The following is an 18844-nucleotide window of genomic DNA, read 5'->3' as shown; positions in this document are numbered from 1 at the left end:
AAGTCTCCAATTTCTTGCCCCGTCACGTGCAAGAGCGCGGGCACACACACACCTCAAACCAAGGGCAATTTTTCTCACCTTGCTGATTTCAAAGCCAAAGACTTCTTCAAAATAGGCCGGCTGGCTAATTAAGAGCAAATAGAAGGTCCAGCTCCGGCAGAAGTTGGCCACAATAATGGCGTAGACAGGCATGGAAGTGAAGAACTTGCGCCAGGGCGCTTTGAATTTCTGCCAAGAGGTGGGGAGAAGAGAGAGAGAGAGAGAGAGAGAGAGAGAGAGAGAGAGAGATGAAAACATTAATGGAGTTGCCTACATCCTCACATATCCCCACCACAGTGCTGTCGCAGGACTTCAGAGGCCACTTGCCTCCTCAAAAATGGTGCCCCATGAAGCTGCTGAGAGCTTCCCTACTGCAGAGAGATCTTCAACGCCTGCCGCCTCACCACTATACATTTAAAGCATATGCTTCCCTGCTCCCCAAATCCTGGGAGCTGTAGTTTCCCGCTCACAGAGCTCTAACTCTCAGCACCCTTAAACTACAGTTCCCAGGATTCTTTGGGGGAAGTTGTGCTATAAATGTATGATGTGTGCACAGTTTCTCTCTCTCTGCTCTCTCATATCCTTGCCCATGCTCTTTGTTCCTCCACCTTCACCACCCTCACCTGTCCAAATGTCTCTTTCCCCTCCTCATATGAACCTGCCCTGCAGCCCAGTATGCTTGGAGCTGCCTCCCAGGACACTCGCCTGATACCACCACTAGGCCCCATATGCACTCGGCATTTGAAACAGTATTCTACCACTTTGAACAATTAGGCTTCCCCCAAAGAATCCTGGGAACTGTAGTTTGTTAAGGGTGCCGAGAGTTTCTAGGAGACCCCTATTCCCCTCACACAGGTACCATTCTCAGAGTGGTTTAGCAGTCAACCCCTCTTCCCAGGGAACTCTGTAGCTTGGGACCTGTCTTTTTGACCTCCTGCCTTCTTTCTTCTTTTCATTTTTCAACGCTTCATCCTATGAGCTCAAGGTAGTGCACATGGATCTCCCCTCCTCCCCATATTATCCTCACAAGAACCCTGTGAGGTGGGTTAGCCCGAGAGGCAGTAACCAGGCTTCGCAGCCAAGGGGGGATTCGAACCCTGGATTCCCGGTGTCGTAGTCCGGGACTCTAGCCACTACGCCACACTCTGTTAAGGCTCCGTGCACCTTGATGGCGCCATATGAATGGCAAGAGAGCAATGCAAGGCACTGACCAGAAGGGGATTCATAAGACTGGCACTTTCTCCAATGCTTTCTTCTATGTATTTCCTCTCTTCCTCGGTGATGGTTGGGTGCTGTGCAGGACTCTCGTAGGAAACCATCAGCCAGAACATATACCAGAAGATACCAAAGCTGCCTGCCAAGGAACAGAATTGCAGAAGCGGTTGGAGGGAAGGGACCTACAATCTGATGCAACGAGGTTTAGGCAACCGAGAAGGAATGGTAGCCAAAGAGTTGGCCTCTGTTTCCCCCCTCCAAATTTTTTAATTAATTTTCCAAATTTATAACAAATAAGACACACAAATAAAGAAAAAAACATTACAATACTAAAACAAAAAGCAACAAAAACAAAGATATAAATACCTAATACTTTAAGGCCTAATTTAGTTTTCATTGTTAATTGACTTCCTCGAATCCCTCCTTACCGAATTTCATTGAATCACTTTTTAACATCTTTCCAATATCCTCTTTCTAATCAAATTAACACCTTTCGTTTACAATCTTCTTCTCTTTTCATAATTATCCAAATCCATAATATTTTACAATTCACTCTAGTCCTAGGCCCATTTGGTCCTTTCAAGTAACTTCTACTTATCGTATGTTACAATATTTAGCTAAATAGTCTCTAAATTTCTTCCACTCTTCTTGGCATGGCCTCTTGGCTGGCTTACCGTAGACGTAGAATACTGAGCTCCACCCGGAATACTGCACTAGGATCCCCGCGAGAGGCATGGCCACCACAGCCCCTGCGTAAGAGCCTGTAAAGGCAGAGGGGAAAGGTTAGCCAGGGATACAAGCTGAGATTCCTAACTCCAGTGGGGACTGGTGCCCATTGGGAGTGGCAGGCAGAAGTCAGGGTGACCGGCTGGCTGTAAGTAAGAAGGCAGCCAGGTGTGGGGTCTGGCTGAGGGCAAGCTGAGCTTGGTGGGGCAGTGCCCCATTTGCCTGACAGCACCAGCCTTTACTGCCTGACTCCCAGCAGCACTCGCTACCCCTCTGAGGTTGCTCCCACACTCGCCGTTCCATGACTAGCTGCCATCCTTTGTTATAGCTATGAAAAAGGAAGAAAAAACAGGGGGGGGGGGACAAGAGGAAAGCAGTGTTCAACACCCTCTCCTTGCGGAACAGGAACTGTCAAATAACGGGGCAATTCGGGGGCAATTCATCAGTTACCCACCAGCAGTGCTGTTTCCTGCTAAGCAAGAACAGTAAGAGGGACAGAATTTGCAACGGGGCAAACTGCGAAAGTCGAGAGGGACCTTTGCTAACTGGGAATTTATTCCTTCTGAATAAACACTACAGAAGGCTGTGGAGTTAGGAATTGCTAGACAACGTGGCCTTATGTTAAACTCTGTATGGAACCACTGTTTCAATTCCTCAGAAGCGAAGCAGTCCTCGTGTGAAAGCAACTTACTAGTGAGTTTTGCTAAAGTGAGTCACTCACCAAGAGCTCTTCCAACATGTAAAACCAAACCAGGATGTGATGCGTTTTGATCTAGACTTTGGGACAGGTCTTCTAGGCTTCCGTTTAAGAAGTTTCAACAAGTCAGAAGCCAAAGGACATCAGGTTCAAGGGGGCAACCATGGTTTTGTTGCATGGGAGGCCCTCCCCGCCCATTTAACTTCAATGGTCGGTGAACATGTTACCTTACCACAGAAGGCTGTTGTCGCCAGGCGGCTGCGTTCCAGGGGGGGTGCCCATTTGCTCCAGATACCATGGCATGCTGGGTAGGTGACCCCCTGGAGGTGGAGGGCACAGAGAGTTACATAGAGATCAGAGCTACCTTTCCACTGGAGAGAGAGAGAGAAGAGGCAGGCCCAAGGAACAAGCTCTGCTTCCGACCCAAAACTCTGTCCCACCTTGGCTCCGTTCTTTACTAGAGGGCTAAGCGCCCCAAAGACAGTGACGGTGCTCTGAGGGAAGGGAGCTGAGGCTTCGGAGAGGAAGGTGGAGAGGTCGATATTACGGGGCGGTGCGAAAGCGCAGAGATTAGGGGCGCGGGCCTTACCTCCACAAGGCCTTGCAGGATCCGCACGAAGATCACGCAGCCAAAGTGGACCCTTGCGGCCGATGGAATGAGCATGTTCAGGGTTGATGTCGCCACAATGGCAAAGCCAAAAACCCTGTGGACCGAAAGGCAGGTGTTAAGAAAAAGAAAGAAAGCCCGGCCCGTTTGCTTTCCCTCTCATCATTATTCTTTTGGTATTTACAGGGGGGTTTTGTTCCACATGAGCCTGTGAAGTGATAAGGGAGTCAATGACCCTAATCACCAGCGGCTTTCATGGCTGAAGGAGGATTTGATTCCATGTCCCACATCCACATTCTGATGGTCAGCCAATTGCTCTGAACAGCTCCCTGCCTCTTCCCGCAGGATAATATATACACAAGTGCTGTAGAGACTAGAGACCTGCACAGTGAGAGGACAGGCCTAGGAAACACCATAAGCAACCTCCGCTTTCTCTAGCGAGGGTCTATGTACGCCTGTGGGTTTCGAGATAGGTGTTTATTGTGGGATCAGTGCTGCTCCTCATGCCTGCAAATTTCTTGCACGCTAAACTTACTTCTTAAATTATCAACTAAAGTTTACTTGAAAAGAACCAAAAACTTTTTTAAAAAGACACAAAATACCAAATTTTTGCTGTAGTGATAATCTGGTTTATACAAAGGTACAGTCAATTTGCATGATCTTCATCTTTCACCAGATAGTGAGCTAACCCAAATGGACCAAGGTATCTGTCTATTCCTGTTCTAAAGAATGAGATCACCAGATGTGAGCCAAAATCTGCATGTTCCCCCTCTTTGATTTACACATACACACACTAAAACAATACCCTACCCGCATCTTACCTGTTAGCAGCAAATTTCTGTGCTATGAACCCTCCTGGGATCTGGGTGACAATGTAACCCCAGAAGAAGGATCCATGAATCATGCCTACTGTCTCAGGATCCCAGTTGAACTCTGCTTTCTAAAGTGGTGAGAAGAATAGAGGAAAGATTCGGTTCCTGATTACAGCCAGCAGCAGGACTTTGGTCACAGTCACACCATCCATTCAATGCTCATGGCTCCCCCTCCAACCAAGAATCCTGGGAACTGTAGTTTATGTTAATGGTACTCTGCATTGTAGCTCTGTCAGGAGTGAACTACATTTCCCATAATTCTTTGGGAGGAAACTTGTGCTTTAAGTGTATGTTGTGTATCCAACCATAGAATCATAGAGTTGGAAAGTCATCCTAGTCCAGGTGTGGGGAACTAGTGGCCCTCTAGATGCTGCTGAACTACAACTCCCAGCATCCCTAGCCATCGACCATGCTTGCTGGGGCTGATGGGGGTTGTAGTTCAGCAACATCTGGAGGGCCAAGAGGTCCCCACATCTGTTATAGAAAACCGACCCTGGGAAACAGTCAGGGCTCTGGAATGTGTGAAGCAATAGTAAAAAAAATCCAGAGGTGCTTATCTCTGAGTAGACCTGCGCAGGATTGGGGGTGCTGATCTCATTAGGCATGGTGAAAAACTTCATTCTGGTTTAGTTATTCAAGAACACTTTTGTCTCTGGCTCTGCCCATAATCAGTTCTGGCTCCACCCAGCACTGCCCTGTGGCCTCCAATGGATTAAAGGTAAAGGTAAAGGACCCCTGGATGGTTAAGTCCAGTCAAAGGCGACTATGGGGTTGCGGCGCTCATTTCGCTTTTAGGCTGAGGGAACCGGTGTTTGTCCACAGACAGCTTTTTGGGTCATGTGGCCAGCATGACTAAACCGCTTCTGGTGCAACGGGACACCGTGACGCAAACCAGAGCACATGGAAACGCCGTTTAGCTTCCCGCCGGAGTGGTACCTATTTATCTACTTGCACTTCGTGCTTTCGAACTGCTAGGTTAGCAGAAGTTGGGACAGAGCAAGAGGAGCTCACCCTGTCGCGGGGATTTGAACCGCCGACCTTCCGATCGACAAGCCCAAGAGGCTCAGTGGTTTAGACCACAGTGCCTCCTGTGTCCCTTGGCCCTCAACAGAAAAAAAAGCCCACCCCTTCTCCAGAGGAAGGACAGTCTCACCTTCATAACGAGTTTGTCCCCTTCGTAGACGGTGTTGTTGTTGACCATGCTGACAATGGCCACGCCCAGGTTGCAGCGGATGCCGAAGCTGATGCAGAAGCCCAGGCCGCAGAGGATTGCGATGATGTAGCGGCGAGGGAGGCCAAAGCAGGTGCAGTCGACGATGGGCGGGTGCTTCTCGGTCACCTCAACAGGCCGGCCCTCTTCAGTCAGCTCGATGGTCTCCCCACCTGCCTGTTTCTTATCAAGGATCCTAGAAGTCAGAGATAAGAGGAAGGCTTGAAGGGATGGGTAGGACCTAAAGTTGACGACCCAGAAAAAGCAATGGTTCAAATCTGTTCCCATGAGGTGAGCAGATTCTGCCTCATTGCCTTCTTTCCACTCCTTTATTGATATCAGGGATGTCTCTACCATTGGGGAAAGGAAGGCAGCTGCCTCAGGCGGTCATGAAAGGGCAGCAAGTTGTCAGTTAAGTGGTTATTGTTGTATTTTTTCTGCCAGGGAGGGGAAGGAGGTACTTGTGGGAAAGAATGGGTGAATTGGGAAGTTTTGGTTTCTCATTTTTTCCAATCTTAAATTCAGTTTTCCACATGTCTGCATTGGCTTGTGGTCTCTTTGTTTTATGTTTTTAAAGTTCTCCCCAAAACCCACCAGCATTTTGGTGTGGATTTCTCCTAATACCCCCATTTCTGGATGCAGTTTTGCAAAGCAATACTTTCCACTGTATTTTCACAAGTATGTGTACACTTTACCCCAAGTTATGAATTTTTGTATACATCAATTGGCTAGAAAACCAAATAGCACAACCTGGAGAAGTCCAAATTTCTAAAGATCGCTCTTATGGTTGGTATATTCTTTTGGAAAGCGAGAATTCGGTAGGTATGCCTTTCAACGCGAACTGAATCAAATTTCTCCTCCATCCCTACTTGTGGGATTTTCTGCCTCAGATGCCAAAATTACCTGGCTGGCTTTGGCCACTCTGCACCTTGCCTTCAGGTGAGAAAGGGGGCATCAACATCAACATCAGGAAGGAGCGTCTCCACCTCCATCGTTCTGCCCGGACACTGAGGTCCAGCGCCAAGGGCCTTCTGGTGGTTCCCTCACTGCGAGAAGCCAAGTTACAGAGAACCAGGCCTTCTCGGTAGTGGCACCCGCCCTGTGGAATGCCCTCCCACCAGATGTCAAAGAGAAAAATAACTACCAAACTTTTAGAAGACATCTGAAGGCAACCCTGTTTAGGGAAGCTTTTAATGTTTAATAGGTTATTGTATTTTAGTGTTCTGTTGGAAGCTGCCCAGAGTAGCTGGGGAAACCCAGCCAGATGGGCGGGGTATAAATAAATATTATTATTGTTGTTGTTGTTATTATTATTATTATTATTATTATTATTATTATTATTATCATATTATTATTATTATTATTTGTATGCCACCTTTCCACAGTTAAAACAATGCTCAAGGCGGCTTACAATATGAAAAGATTTACATAAATACAAACATAGCAAAATAGTCATAAAAATAAATAAAACACATTAAAAACTACATAACCGAACTGAAGAATTGCCACATAAAAATAAAGATACAAAAAGTTATCAGTAATATAAGTTAATATCAGTAACAGCAAAACCTCCCAACAAAGCTTCCCCCCAAATACCCCAGCCCTTGCTAAGCAACAACTGCAGCAGCAGTCCATATGAAGCCTGTCAGGCGCTGCCCTGGGCCAGGTGGAGAGAGGCAGGAGAGTCCTCCTGTTTGATGCCCTGCTTCAGGGAGCACATTATTTGGGGATGGCCATGGGGACGCACTCTCCGCCCTGCCCTCCAGAATGCGGGTTGAACTGGGACAATTTTCTAAACTAATTCTGAAGCTGGAAGATGCCCTCTTTGCCACAGCTCTCAGTTCCTTCATTTTCATTAATGTCTTCCCCTCTTCTGCTCTCACTTCTCTGTTTACGAAGCACCTAAAGTATCACAGAGCGAGCCAGTCTGTAAATCACACTGTGCAAAGTTGGCATTAACTCTTTATTAGCAAAAACACAATCTCCACAGACTTGGCTGGGTGCCAGGCCTAATGAGCACGGCATCTCATTCTTGGTGGTTTTACTCCACGGAATCAGTTTCCGAGACTAAAGGTCCCCACCTCCCCACAGCCGCCTATGTCTCCTACTCTCCAGGGCTTTCTCCAAGCAATCAGAGACTGTGCCTGCATGCAGCCAATCTCTGCTCTGCTCTTTTCATGTATCTCATGGTTCTGTGAGACAGGGTGGAAGGGGAGCTTGCAGCAGCAGCAGCCAGACCCACCTCTGCCTCTTGGCCATCTTCCTCCCACTCACAAACTTTAGCTTCTGCCTCTTATTCTGGACTGCTCTCTGCCACTGCCTCTTCCTGCTCACTAAACCCTGTTACCCCTTCAGCTTCTGACACCTCCTCCCCCCAGTCTTCTCCCTCTTCTACCGCTGACCACCCATTGTTGTCCCACCACCACCACTCCCTGGACTCTGAGCCTTCTTCCTTGGGGATTCCCCAGCTGGTTCCTCCCACCATCCCTCTGTGTCCAACCTGTCTATGACATAAAACGCTGCCAAATAAAAGTGGGGGGAAGGAGAGGCAGAACTGATGCGATGATGCTGCATCTGCAGTTGTGGCAAGATCTCTTTCGGGCAGTGCTTTGCCTACATGCTCTAGAACATGGAAAACACATCACGCATACCCTGGTCTGTGTTGACTGTTGACTGTTAACTTGGGATTGGTGGATCTGATCATTTTGCTTTTTCTCAGTTTCCCAAATTTCCATTCTTAAATCATTCATCCATCCATCCATTGCATTCATATCCCACCTTTTCCTCTAACAAACTCCAGGTGGTGTACAGTGGTACCTCGGGTTACAGACGCTTCAGGTTACAGACGCTTCAGGACTCCACTAACCAGAAATAGTACCTCAGGTTAATAACTTTACCTCAGGATGAGAACAGAAATCGCGCGGCAGCAGCGGGAGGCCCCATTAGCTCAAGTGGTACCTCAGGTTAAGAACAGTTTCAGGTTAAGAACGGACCTCCGGAATGAATTAAGTTCTTAACCCGAGGTACCACTGCACATGGTTCTTTCCCCCCTCCTCAATTAATTCACACAGCAACCCTGTGAGGTAGGTGAGGCGGAGAGAGGCAGTGACTGACCCAAAGCCACCCAGTTAGCCTCATGGCCTACTGGGGATTTGAACCCTGGTCTGCCAGGTCCTAATCCAACACTCTAAATACAACGCCATTGTGGTTCTCCAGTTCTTCACATTTCCACATCAGTTTTGTGATATATATATATTTTAAGTCCTCATGAAAATTCACCAGCATTTTAGTGTGAATTTCTCTTAAAGCACACATTTTAATGCAGCTTTGCCTCAAATGCACCCTGTTGCAAAGCGATTTCCCTTAAGATAATGCATTTTAGCACACTTTGATCACTATAACTTTTTTACTCTTATGCACACATTTTACACATATGCATTTTTGCATACATTTGCTTGGCTGGAGAACTGCCTTGCAAAGTTCAGAGAAGCGCAAATTTCACAGGACGATATCGTTCCATTCCGTGTATTGCTTCAGAAAGTGTGTGTGAGGAAGGTTCACCTTTAAATGTGATCTGAATCTGAACTCTCCCCCATCCTTCACGCTAACCAGTGGCGAAGCTGCATGCTCCGCTACCAGGGGCGGAGAGCAGGCGTGGGCGTGGCTGGCGCCCTGGGTGGCATGGAACGCGCTCTGGGGGCATGGTGTGCCACCTGTGGGGGCGTGGTACCCGGTGTGCGCGCGGGGGTGCACAGCGTGTGTCCAGGGGGGCTGCCGCAATGGCACCCTACTGGAATCGTGGGGCTGGGGGACGGTCTGCTCCTTCCATTTTTTTTTTTTTTTTTGTAAGAATTTTTATTGGTTTTACAGAATAATTTTAAACAATACAAACAAATAAAAAAAGACATACAAACATGTAAAATTTCATAACCTTTTTTTCATGTCCCTCTCTTCTCGGACTCCCCCAAACCTCCCCTTCCTACATCCCAATTTCCAAAATTTATTTCAGCAAATTCTAATTAATTTTATCAAATATATTTTTTCTTATTCTTTTCTTCAACTTAATCTTATGTCACTGTAATCTCCTTTTCTTTCTCCAAACCTCGACATTTTAACATTCCTCAATTTTATAATAGTTCTTAAGGTAAATTTTAAATTTCTTCCAATCTTCTTCCGCTGTCTCTTTCCCCTGCTCACGGATTCTGCCAGTCATCTCAGCCAGTGTCATATAGTCTATTACCTTCATCTGCCACTCTTCCAAGGTGGGTAATTCTTCTGTCTTCCAATACTTTGCGATGAGTATTCTTGCTGCTGTCGTAGCATACATAAAGAAATTTCTATCTTTCTTTGACACCAATTGGCCGACAATGCCCAAGAGAAAGGCTTCTGGTTTCTTAGGAAAAGTACATTTAAGTACCTTTTTCATTTCATTATATATCATTTCCCAGAAAGCCTTAATCTTCGGGCACGTCCACCAAAGATGATAAAAAGTACCTTCCGTTTCTTTACACTTCCAACACTTATTATCAGGCAAATGATATATTTTTGCTAGCTTGACTGGGGTCATGTACCACCTATAGATCATTTTCATAATATTTTCCTTTAAGGCATTACATGCCGTAAATTTTATACCAGTGTTCCACAACCATTCCCAGTCAGCAAACATAATGTTATGACCAATGTCCTGTGCCCACTTAATCATAGCTGATTTAACTATTTCATCTTGTGTATTCCATTTCAGCAGCAGATTATACATTTTTGACAAATTCTTAGTATTGGATTCTAACAGTTCAATTTCTAATTTTGATTTCTCCACCTGGAATCCAATTTTCCTGTCTTGTTTATGTACCTCCATTATTTGATAATAATGGAGCCAATCTCGAACCTTGGGTTTCAATTTCTCATAGCTCTGTAACTTCAATTTATCTCCATCTTGTTCCAAAATTTCCCAATACTTTAGCCATTCAGCTTCCATATTGAGCTTTTTCAGCGCTGTAGCCTCTAAAGGTGACAACCATCTAGGGGTTTTACTTTCCAACAAATCTTTATATCTTATCCAAACGTTATATAATGCTTTCCTGACAATATGGTTTTTAAAGGCCCTATGCACCTTAATTTTATCATACCATAGATATGCATGCCAACCAAATGTATTATTAAAACCTTCTAAGTCCAAGATATCTGTATTCTCGAGGAGCATCCATTCTTTCAGCCAGCAAAATGCTGCTGCTTCATAATACAGTTTTAAGTCCGGCAGGGCAAACCCCCCTCTTTCTTTTGCATCCGTCAGTATTTTAAATTTTATTCTGGGCTTTTTGCCCTGCCAGACAAATTTCGAGATATCCTTCTGCCACCTCTTGAAACAATCTATCTTGTCCAGAATTTGTAATGTTTGGAACAAAAATAACATTCTAGGCAATACATTCATCTTAATAGCTGCAATTCGGCCTAACATTGACAATCTCAAATTTGACCATATTTCTAGATCTTTTTTAATTTCCGACCAACATTTTTCATAATTGTCTTTATACAAGTTCGAATTCTTAGATGTCAAATAGACCCCTAGGTATTTCACCTTCTTTACCACTGTCAAACCTGTTTCATTCTGGAACTTCTCCCTTTCCATGACTGTCAAATTTTTTTCCAAAACTTTAGTCTTTTGTTTATTCAATTTAAATCCGGCCACCTGACCAAATTCTTGAATTAGCTCCAACACCCTTTTTGTACTAGTGTCTGGCTCTTGTAAAGTAAGTACTAAATCATCTGCAAAGGCCCTTAACTTGTAATGTTTGGCTCCGACCTGTACACCTTTAACCTGCTGGTCATCTCTAATCATATTAAGCAACACCTCCAGAACAGAAATAAAAAGTAAAGGGGAAATTGGGCACCCCTGTCGTGTCCCTTTTTCTATTTTAAATTCTTCAGTTATCACATTATTTACAATCAACTTAGCCTTTTGTTCAGCGTATATGGCACCCATACCATTCTCAAATCCTTGGCCTACCCCCATCCCATGAAGATTCTTTTTCATAAAACTCCAAGAAATATTGTCAAAGGCTTTCTCCGCGTCCACAAAGATCAGAACTGCTTTAGTGTTTATATTCACCTCTAATAATTCCAGAATGTCTATTATGTTCCTCACATTATCTGATAAATGCCTTTTTGGGAGAAAGCCTGCTTGGTCCTTATGAATCTTCTCCATCAACACTCTTTTCAATCTTTTTGCCAGAATGTCTGCAAAAATTTTATAATCCACATTAAGTAATGATATTGGGCGGTAGTTCTTAAGTTGAGTCTTTTCAGTCTCTGTCTTTGGTATGAGTGTAATATACGCTTCTTTCCACGATTCTGGTGCCCTTTTCCCCTCCAAGATCTCATTACAGACTTCCTTTAATGGTTGTACCAGCCACTCCTTCAAAGCTTTATAGTATCTGGAAGTCAGTCCATCTGGTCCTGGAGATTTGCCCAGTTGCATATTTTGAATGGCACTCTCTATCTCTTGATCTGTTATTCTCTGGTTTAGATCCACCTTACTTTGGTAGGAGATTTTTTGTAGTCCATACTTTTTAAGGAATTCGTCTATATCTTCTTCCTTCTGCGGTCCTTGTGCATATAGCTTTTTAAAATAACTCAAAAAACAGTTTCTTATCTCGTTAGGTTTAGAAATAATCTTTCCATCCACTTCTAGACTTGTAACTGTATTTAGTTTCTGTCTTTTCTTCAGTTGCCAAGCCAGAAGCTTACCACATTTATCTGCTGATTCAAAAGTCTTTTGTCTCATTTGTTTTATCTTCCATTCAATCTCTTGATTCATCAATTCCATATATTGTGTCTGGTATAACTTAATCTCTCTCAGAATCTCCTGGGACTTTGGTTTTGATCTCAATTTCTTCTCTCCTTCTTTTATCTTTTCCAAGATCTTATCCTTCTTCTCATTTTGCTTTCTCTTTTTTACTGAATTTTGTTGAATTAAAAATCCTCGCATCACTGCTTTGCTTGCGTCCCATATCACTCTTTTTTCTACATCAGTTTTTAGATTTATTTCAAAGTAGTCCTTTAAAGTTTTTTGGGCCTTTCTATGGATCTCCTCGTCTCGAAATAGGTTGTCATTCATCCTCCATCTGAATTGACCAGTTACTGTAAATTTCATCTCCATCTTCACGGCGTTATGGTCGGAGCAAGTCTTTGGACAGATTTCCACTTTCTTAATCTTTGGAGCCAACCCACTAGTAATCCAAATTTGATCGATTCTGGTCCAGGTCATCATTGCTTCAGAGAAGAAGGTTCCCTCTCTCTCGAGAGGGTTCCTTGTTCTCCATATATCAATCAAGTCCATATTTTCAGTCATTTCAAAGAAAGTCTTTGGTAGTCTCCCATCTCTGGTAATTACCTGTCTTTGTGCTTTATCCATATTTGTAGATACCACTCCGTTCATATCTCCCATCATAATTAATTTGTAATCCAAATAGTCCAACAATGTCTCATGCAGCTTCTTAAAAAATTCTGACTTCCCTTCATTAGGTGCATAGATCCCTAGTATCAAAAATTTTTCACCTTGAATTTGCACTTCAATTGCCAAATATCTTCCTTGTTCATCTTTAAATATAAACTTTGGGGAGAATTTTTCTTTTGCATAGATTACCACTCCTCTTTTCTTAACTTTATCCGATGAAATAAATTCTTGGCCTAATCTCTTATTGACGAGTAATTTCCTATGCAATCTTGTTATATGAGTTTCCTGTAAACAAATTATGTCCAACTGCTCTTTTTTCAATAAATGGAATATGTTTTTCCTCCTTCGCGGAAGATTGAGTCCATTACAATTCCAGCTTAGAAGTTGCAGGGCCATCCTGAAGCTATTTACCTCCTGTCGCTCCGAGTAGTTGTTCTTCTTCTGTCGGTGATTTCAGTCCAAACGTCAGGTTTAAAATGTCTGTTGCGTCTTTCGTTTCTGATGTTATTTCCTCTCCGACTGTTCCTTTCAGAAGGTCTTCCCTGTAGTGATTTAAAAATTGATCTCGATCTTCTACTGATCTTATCCTTATTTTCCTACCTTTGAATTTGAAAGATAGGCCTTGCGGGAATTCCCACCTGAAAGGTACTTCGTTCTTCTTCAGCAATCCGACCAATTCTTTATAGTATGTTCTTGCGTCTAGAATTTCCTTTGGGATATCTTTAAAGATCTCCACAAAAGACTTTTCGATCTCGAGTGTTCTTTGAAAATGCAGGCTCAATATTTTTTCTCTTTCCTCTCTTGATCTTAATGTTATTAGGCAATCCCTTGGCTTCTTCCTGCCTTGTGCTCTTCCCAGTCTAAAAGCAGTGACTATTTTAATTTCTTCCTTCTCTAACTCCTGTTGCCAAAAATCAGAAAATTCTTTAGAAAGGAAGTTCGCCAAGTTGTCTCCTTCACTTTCAGGCACCGCTCGTAGTCTTAAGTTTCTACTTCTCCTCTCCAATTCAAGCATAGACAGGGCCAATGTATGATCTTCTAGCTTTTTGCAAACTGGTACAATTTTTTCCTGTGTAGCATCCGCCGAGACTTTAGCCTCATCAGCAGAGACTTTGGCTTCTTCTGCGATTTTACGTATATTAGCAGAGTCCTCTAATATTTTATTAATAGATTCTGTATTAGATGTCACCCTTTTCCCTAATTCATTCACACTTTGTGTATTCTGATCAAGTTTGATTGAGAGTTCTGTCAATTTTCTACTATTTTCCGCCCCCTGCTTTGTCAAAGATTCCAAAGACTCATTTATTTTAACCAAAGCTTGTGTTACAGGATCTGATGACATTGTTGTTCTTGTCTGACCAGTTGCAGCTGGTGCCACTGGGATGCCTGGGACTGAAATTCTTCGCTGTGAAGATTTTGTTTTGTATTGTCTCCCAGACCTGGTTGTTGTCTCTTCTGATGCACCACTCATGCCTAGCCAAGGTCACTCTCGCAGCTGTTAGTTGTTTTTCAAGGGAAATTTCCACTGCCTTAATAGTTACAGCCCAATTTGCAACAGTTATCAAAGTGTCCTCTAGGGGAACAAAGTTTCCAAAGCTACACAAAATGTCTTACAGTCCAAAATTCCCCTGAGGTTTCCCAATAGTCAATTGTAACAGTTCTTATATTTTCAGAGTTCAACAAACCAGTAATTTAATGTCTCTCCTGAGCTGAGTAGTTTGAAACAATGTAATAATCTAAGTGACAGCTCACTGACAGTTCTCTCTCTCCAGGTTCCTTTGCCCCGGCAGTCCGTTTCAGGGGTATTTGACACAGCGATAAAAAGTTTTAAAATCTTTTTCTGGCAGGTTCTAATTCCAAATTCCTCCCCCTTTTGCTCCTGCCTACCAAAAGGGGGAAAATTCACAGTTTATGTCTGGTTCTCTTCACTCTTTGCGATTTCTCAATGGTTGCAGCTTTTAATCCTTCTTTGCTTTATCCTTATGCAGTCCGGGAAAGGCTGACTTCCTTACTTTAACCAATCCCGTTTTCAGCCAAATTTCAAAAAGATAATTGTAAATCCCAATTAAGTCAGTCTTACTCACTGGTTTTACTTTGTAATCCAATTTTCAGGAAGGAATCGGCGCTCTCCGGCTATGGCGATGCGGCTTCGCTTTACAAGCTGGGTAGCGGCTCTCAGCACCGCTTCTCCCCCCGCTGCCGTTCCGGAGCCTTTAAAAAGGCTCCCTTGCGATTTCGGGGGGGCGCGATGGTGCCCACCGAGCCTCCTTGTTCACAGGCTTCCGCGCCTGTAATTTTTGAGGGTCCCCGCTTCGCCGTAGCGACAGGACCCGAACTTGTAAAGCAGACCCCCTCCGGAGCTCGGAGGGAAATCCGCCATTAACCGATGGCGCCGACCGGAAGTCGACGGTCTGCTCCTTCCACACTCCCGTTCCTCTGCCAGTAACACTAACATGCCTTCCGTGGGGCTGCCTCTGAAAATGAGCTTGGAAACTTCATTCGGTGGCCCAGCTGGCATCCGGAGTCCACTCTTGCCAATCATAACTCACTCACTTTAGAGTTTCACAGAACTCTTCAATTTTCAGTGTTAAATGAAGAAAAGTGGGTGGAGGAAGGGGGAAAGAGGGTGAGGAAGGCCTCCTGCCATGGCGAAAGGCCCACTGGCAATAGATTACAAGTTTTGAGATGGCGACTTAGGAAGCCTTGCAGACTAATGAGGTTAGTTTGGGTCCAGTGCAGAATCTGTGGGTTGACTTGCCTGGGGAAAAGTGTGGCCCTCCAAGCCCCTCTACTTGGCCCTCAGAAATCTCCCCAGGCCACGCCCTTCTCTGGCCTTCCTTTGCTCCCACAAATGTTTCTGATTGGCTAGAATGTGTCTCTGAGCTCTGATGGTGCCTCTGGCCTGCCTACATGCAGGATACGGATGTGTGAGCATGTGTACAAACTGGCCTCCTGGGCAAAGGTAAAATTTACATCCATGGCTCCACCCACATTTGCCTCTGGCCCCGCCCACCACAGACACGCGGCCCTCAGAAGGCTGCCCTGAAGGGAATGCAGTCCTCTGGCTGGTCCTCCGACCCCTGGCTTCTTCGAGCTCAACACACCAAAGCTGTAAGGCAGAGAGCAGAAAAGGGAGAAAAGGGTGGCAGTCCTATCCTAGGAAAGCAGGAGGATTGTTTTGGATGACAGGGAGCTGCATATGGACTTGACAGGAGCAGCAGAAATGGGATAGCTATCCTTGTAAGGAACTGCGTCAGGTGACTGCGTAGATGCAGGCAGTAGGGCCAGACTGACCTGAGAGCAGAGAGGGTGGGCTCAGACATGGGGAAGGTCCCTCCCTGCCAAAGATTTCAGAGGGGCTTGGAGCACCCCCAAGTCCTCGTCCATCACCGCCCCCTTCCCGCTCTTACACACTGTCTCGTCAGCCTGGTGGGGAGGCGGCGGATGCCCACGCAGAAGCTGTTCCCATCAGAGCTGGTGCAGATGGGCTCTGAGCTCAATCTCGGCACCGGGCCCGAGAACAACTCCTTTCCCTTAGCAACGGAGGCGACAGAAAGGCCTTCTTTCTGAGCCCCCTTGTATTGTCCCTTCCCCTCAGTCCCTCGTTCCTCCCTGCCCTCTCCTGCACAAGCAGACTCCGTCAGATCCGTAAGCCAACCAGTGTTAGTGAGTACAAATATGCGCCTGACATTGCGCACCTATTCTGTATGTTCAAAGCACATCCCACCCGCTTCTGGATAATCCTGGAAGACGTCGTTTGCCCCTCACAGAGCTACAATTCCCAGCAGTGCATTTAACAAAATACAGCTCCCAGCGTTCTTTGAGGTGGCGGTGGCGGAATGTGCTTTAAATGTATGGTGTACATGCAGAGTCCATATCTTAGCAAGGAGGGATTCTTAAAACAATTGGGTGACACTCTTCCCAAACCCCCTAGTTACAGGAGACTATGGATCATAATTTGGCTAAAATTGCAAATAGGTGGCATTGTGAGGTTGTGACCCAGGGGTCCTGAGCTCCGGGTCCTATGTGTCAGGCCCCAGATCTCTGCTCCCTCCCTCCCCCACCCATTTTTATTTTTTATTTTTTAAACCCTCTGCTGGCATGCTGCAAAGTGGCTGCGTACACACCTTACATCTGAAAGCACATGGCTTCCCCTAAGGAATCCTGGGAATTGTAGTTTGTTAAAGGGTGCTCAGAATTGTAGTTCTGTGAGCAGCAAACTACAGTTCCCAGGGTTATTTGGCAGAAGCCAATTGCTTTAAACGCATGGTGTGCACGCAAGCCCTAGTTGTGCTAGTGTGACTCCAGGCACACACCATCTTATTTTGCCCCCAAATTTGTGTCATGGGCCTGTGTGCTGAATTCTTTAAGAGCCCAGAGTAGTGGCAGTGGTTAGAAGGAAGAGGGTTCTGGATTTCCTCAGAGCTTCCCCCCTACATTTCTCCCCACATCACTGGAGCACTGAACACCCCACTTTTCCACGAAAACTTGTTTAAAACTGTTCAACCTAATCCAGCCAGAAACTACAAGTGACTGTCATTTGTCATGTAGCGGTGAGAGCATTTGAGCGAAAATCCTTGGCACAGAGTTGCCGAGTGACCTTGGGCCAGATATTAAGCCTGGCCTCCCTCACAGGACTGTTGTAACAATACAAAGCTCATTGGTTGAAGAAATGATATAGAAATCTGATAGGCTATGCCAGAGTTCCGACCCTGGTGGCAGCTGTTGCTAGGAATGGCTCGTTTCCTCTTAGCTTGCCCCCTAATATGATCCCACAAGCAGGCAACCACCTGGATTACACCTTTAACAGGATCACAGCATACAGAAACAATTTGGCTAGTGATTAGTTTCCCACCAACTTGTCAGGAAAATCTTTGCCTGCTACATTTCTACACATCGGAGCCCTTCCCGAGGGCAGCATTTCAGACTGCCTCCTTAGGGTCACTATTTTTAAAATATAAAAAGCCCTTTTCACTGTGTCTTTAACAGACAACTCAATCTGCCTCAGAAAAAAATAAAATTCTGAAAGACTGCCATTTCTTCAAACGGTGACTAAAGCACATCGTGCATCAACACCCAAAATGCTCAGGAAGATGTGCTATTATCACATACCAAAAAAGACTCCTGAAATCACATGCGCGCACAAACACAGCGCTGGAAACACCCCATAGCATTTGGGTGCAATTCGCCTGACATTAAACCATATATATTGCTTGAATTACAACAGCACTCCTCGTCGGGGGGGGGGGGGATGGTGTTTAGGTGACAAGCTTCGGGCGGCGACATGCTGGCTTCAACCCTCTCTCTTAAAAAAGAGAATATTGTTTTCTGGCCAGCTGGCAATGCCATCCTTCCTTACTCTCTGAGAAATACTTTGGGGGACCCAGCATCCCTCCATCACACGCCCCTTGATCTGATTTTATAGGGCACTCCTGTGCTACATGATTTCATTTCAATAACTGCTGCTTATGTACATATATTAATTTAGCCTAGCCTACCTGCCAACCTAGCAGTTCGAAAGCATGCAGTGCAAGTAGATAAATAGGTACCGCTCTGGCGGGAAGGCATACAGCTTCCTGGTCATGGGGCCAGCATGACTAAGCCGCTTCTGGCGAACCAGAGCAGCGCACAGAAATGCCATTTACCTTTTCTGTGTGCTGCTCTTTACCTTTACCTCGCAGGGCTGTTTCCAATATAAAAGGGGGGAGGGGAGAAAAGCATACCCAGCCCTGAGCTCCTGGGTGTGCCACCCAGCTATAACTGAGCCCATGACACCGATTGGCTACCAATCAGTTTCCAGGCCCAAATCAAAGTGCTGATCTGGGCATTTTGGAGGGAGATTCTCTGTATTTCCCCTCTTGCTACTGCCTGGGGAGGGAATGCGGCTATAGCATGGAAGGGGAGAAGGAGTTGTGGATCCAGGTTGCTCCAAGGGTTGGTTGTTGTCGTTTTTTGTTGTTGCTGTTGTTTGTTTTTTAAAAACACACACACGGAAAAATGGCTTCCTTGCTTTGCTGGAATTGTA

The 18844-nt window shown here is 45.2% G+C and overlaps 1 protein-coding gene across 1 annotated transcript in view; it reads right to left on the bottom strand.

The window, feature by feature from the left end:
- SLC17A7 (solute carrier family 17 member 7) overlaps positions 1–18844 on the bottom strand; it is a 64890-nt gene that overhangs the window by 16682 nt on the left and 29364 nt on the right. Inside the window, exons 2-8 of the mRNA XM_080976195.1 lie at positions 5310–5562; positions 4106–4224; positions 3267–3381; positions 2910–2997; positions 1929–2015; positions 1251–1393; positions 79–228 (exon numbers count right to left, since the gene is read on the bottom strand). Coding sequence (XP_080832321.1) covers positions 79–228; positions 1251–1393; positions 1929–2015; positions 2910–2997; positions 3267–3381; positions 4106–4224; positions 5310–5562 — 955 coding nt within the window. The remainder of the gene's footprint in view (positions 1–78; positions 229–1250; positions 1394–1928; positions 2016–2909; positions 2998–3266; positions 3382–4105; positions 4225–5309; positions 5563–18844) is intronic.

This window comes from Podarcis pityusensis (assembly GCF_964106645.2).
Source record: "Podarcis pityusensis genome assembly, chromosome: 13".
NCBI classification, from domain to species: Eukaryota; Metazoa; Chordata; class Lepidosauria; order Squamata; family Lacertidae; genus Podarcis; species Podarcis pityusensis.
Note: the sequence above shows the minus strand (reverse complement) of the source record. Positions and strands in the feature narration are given on the sequence as shown.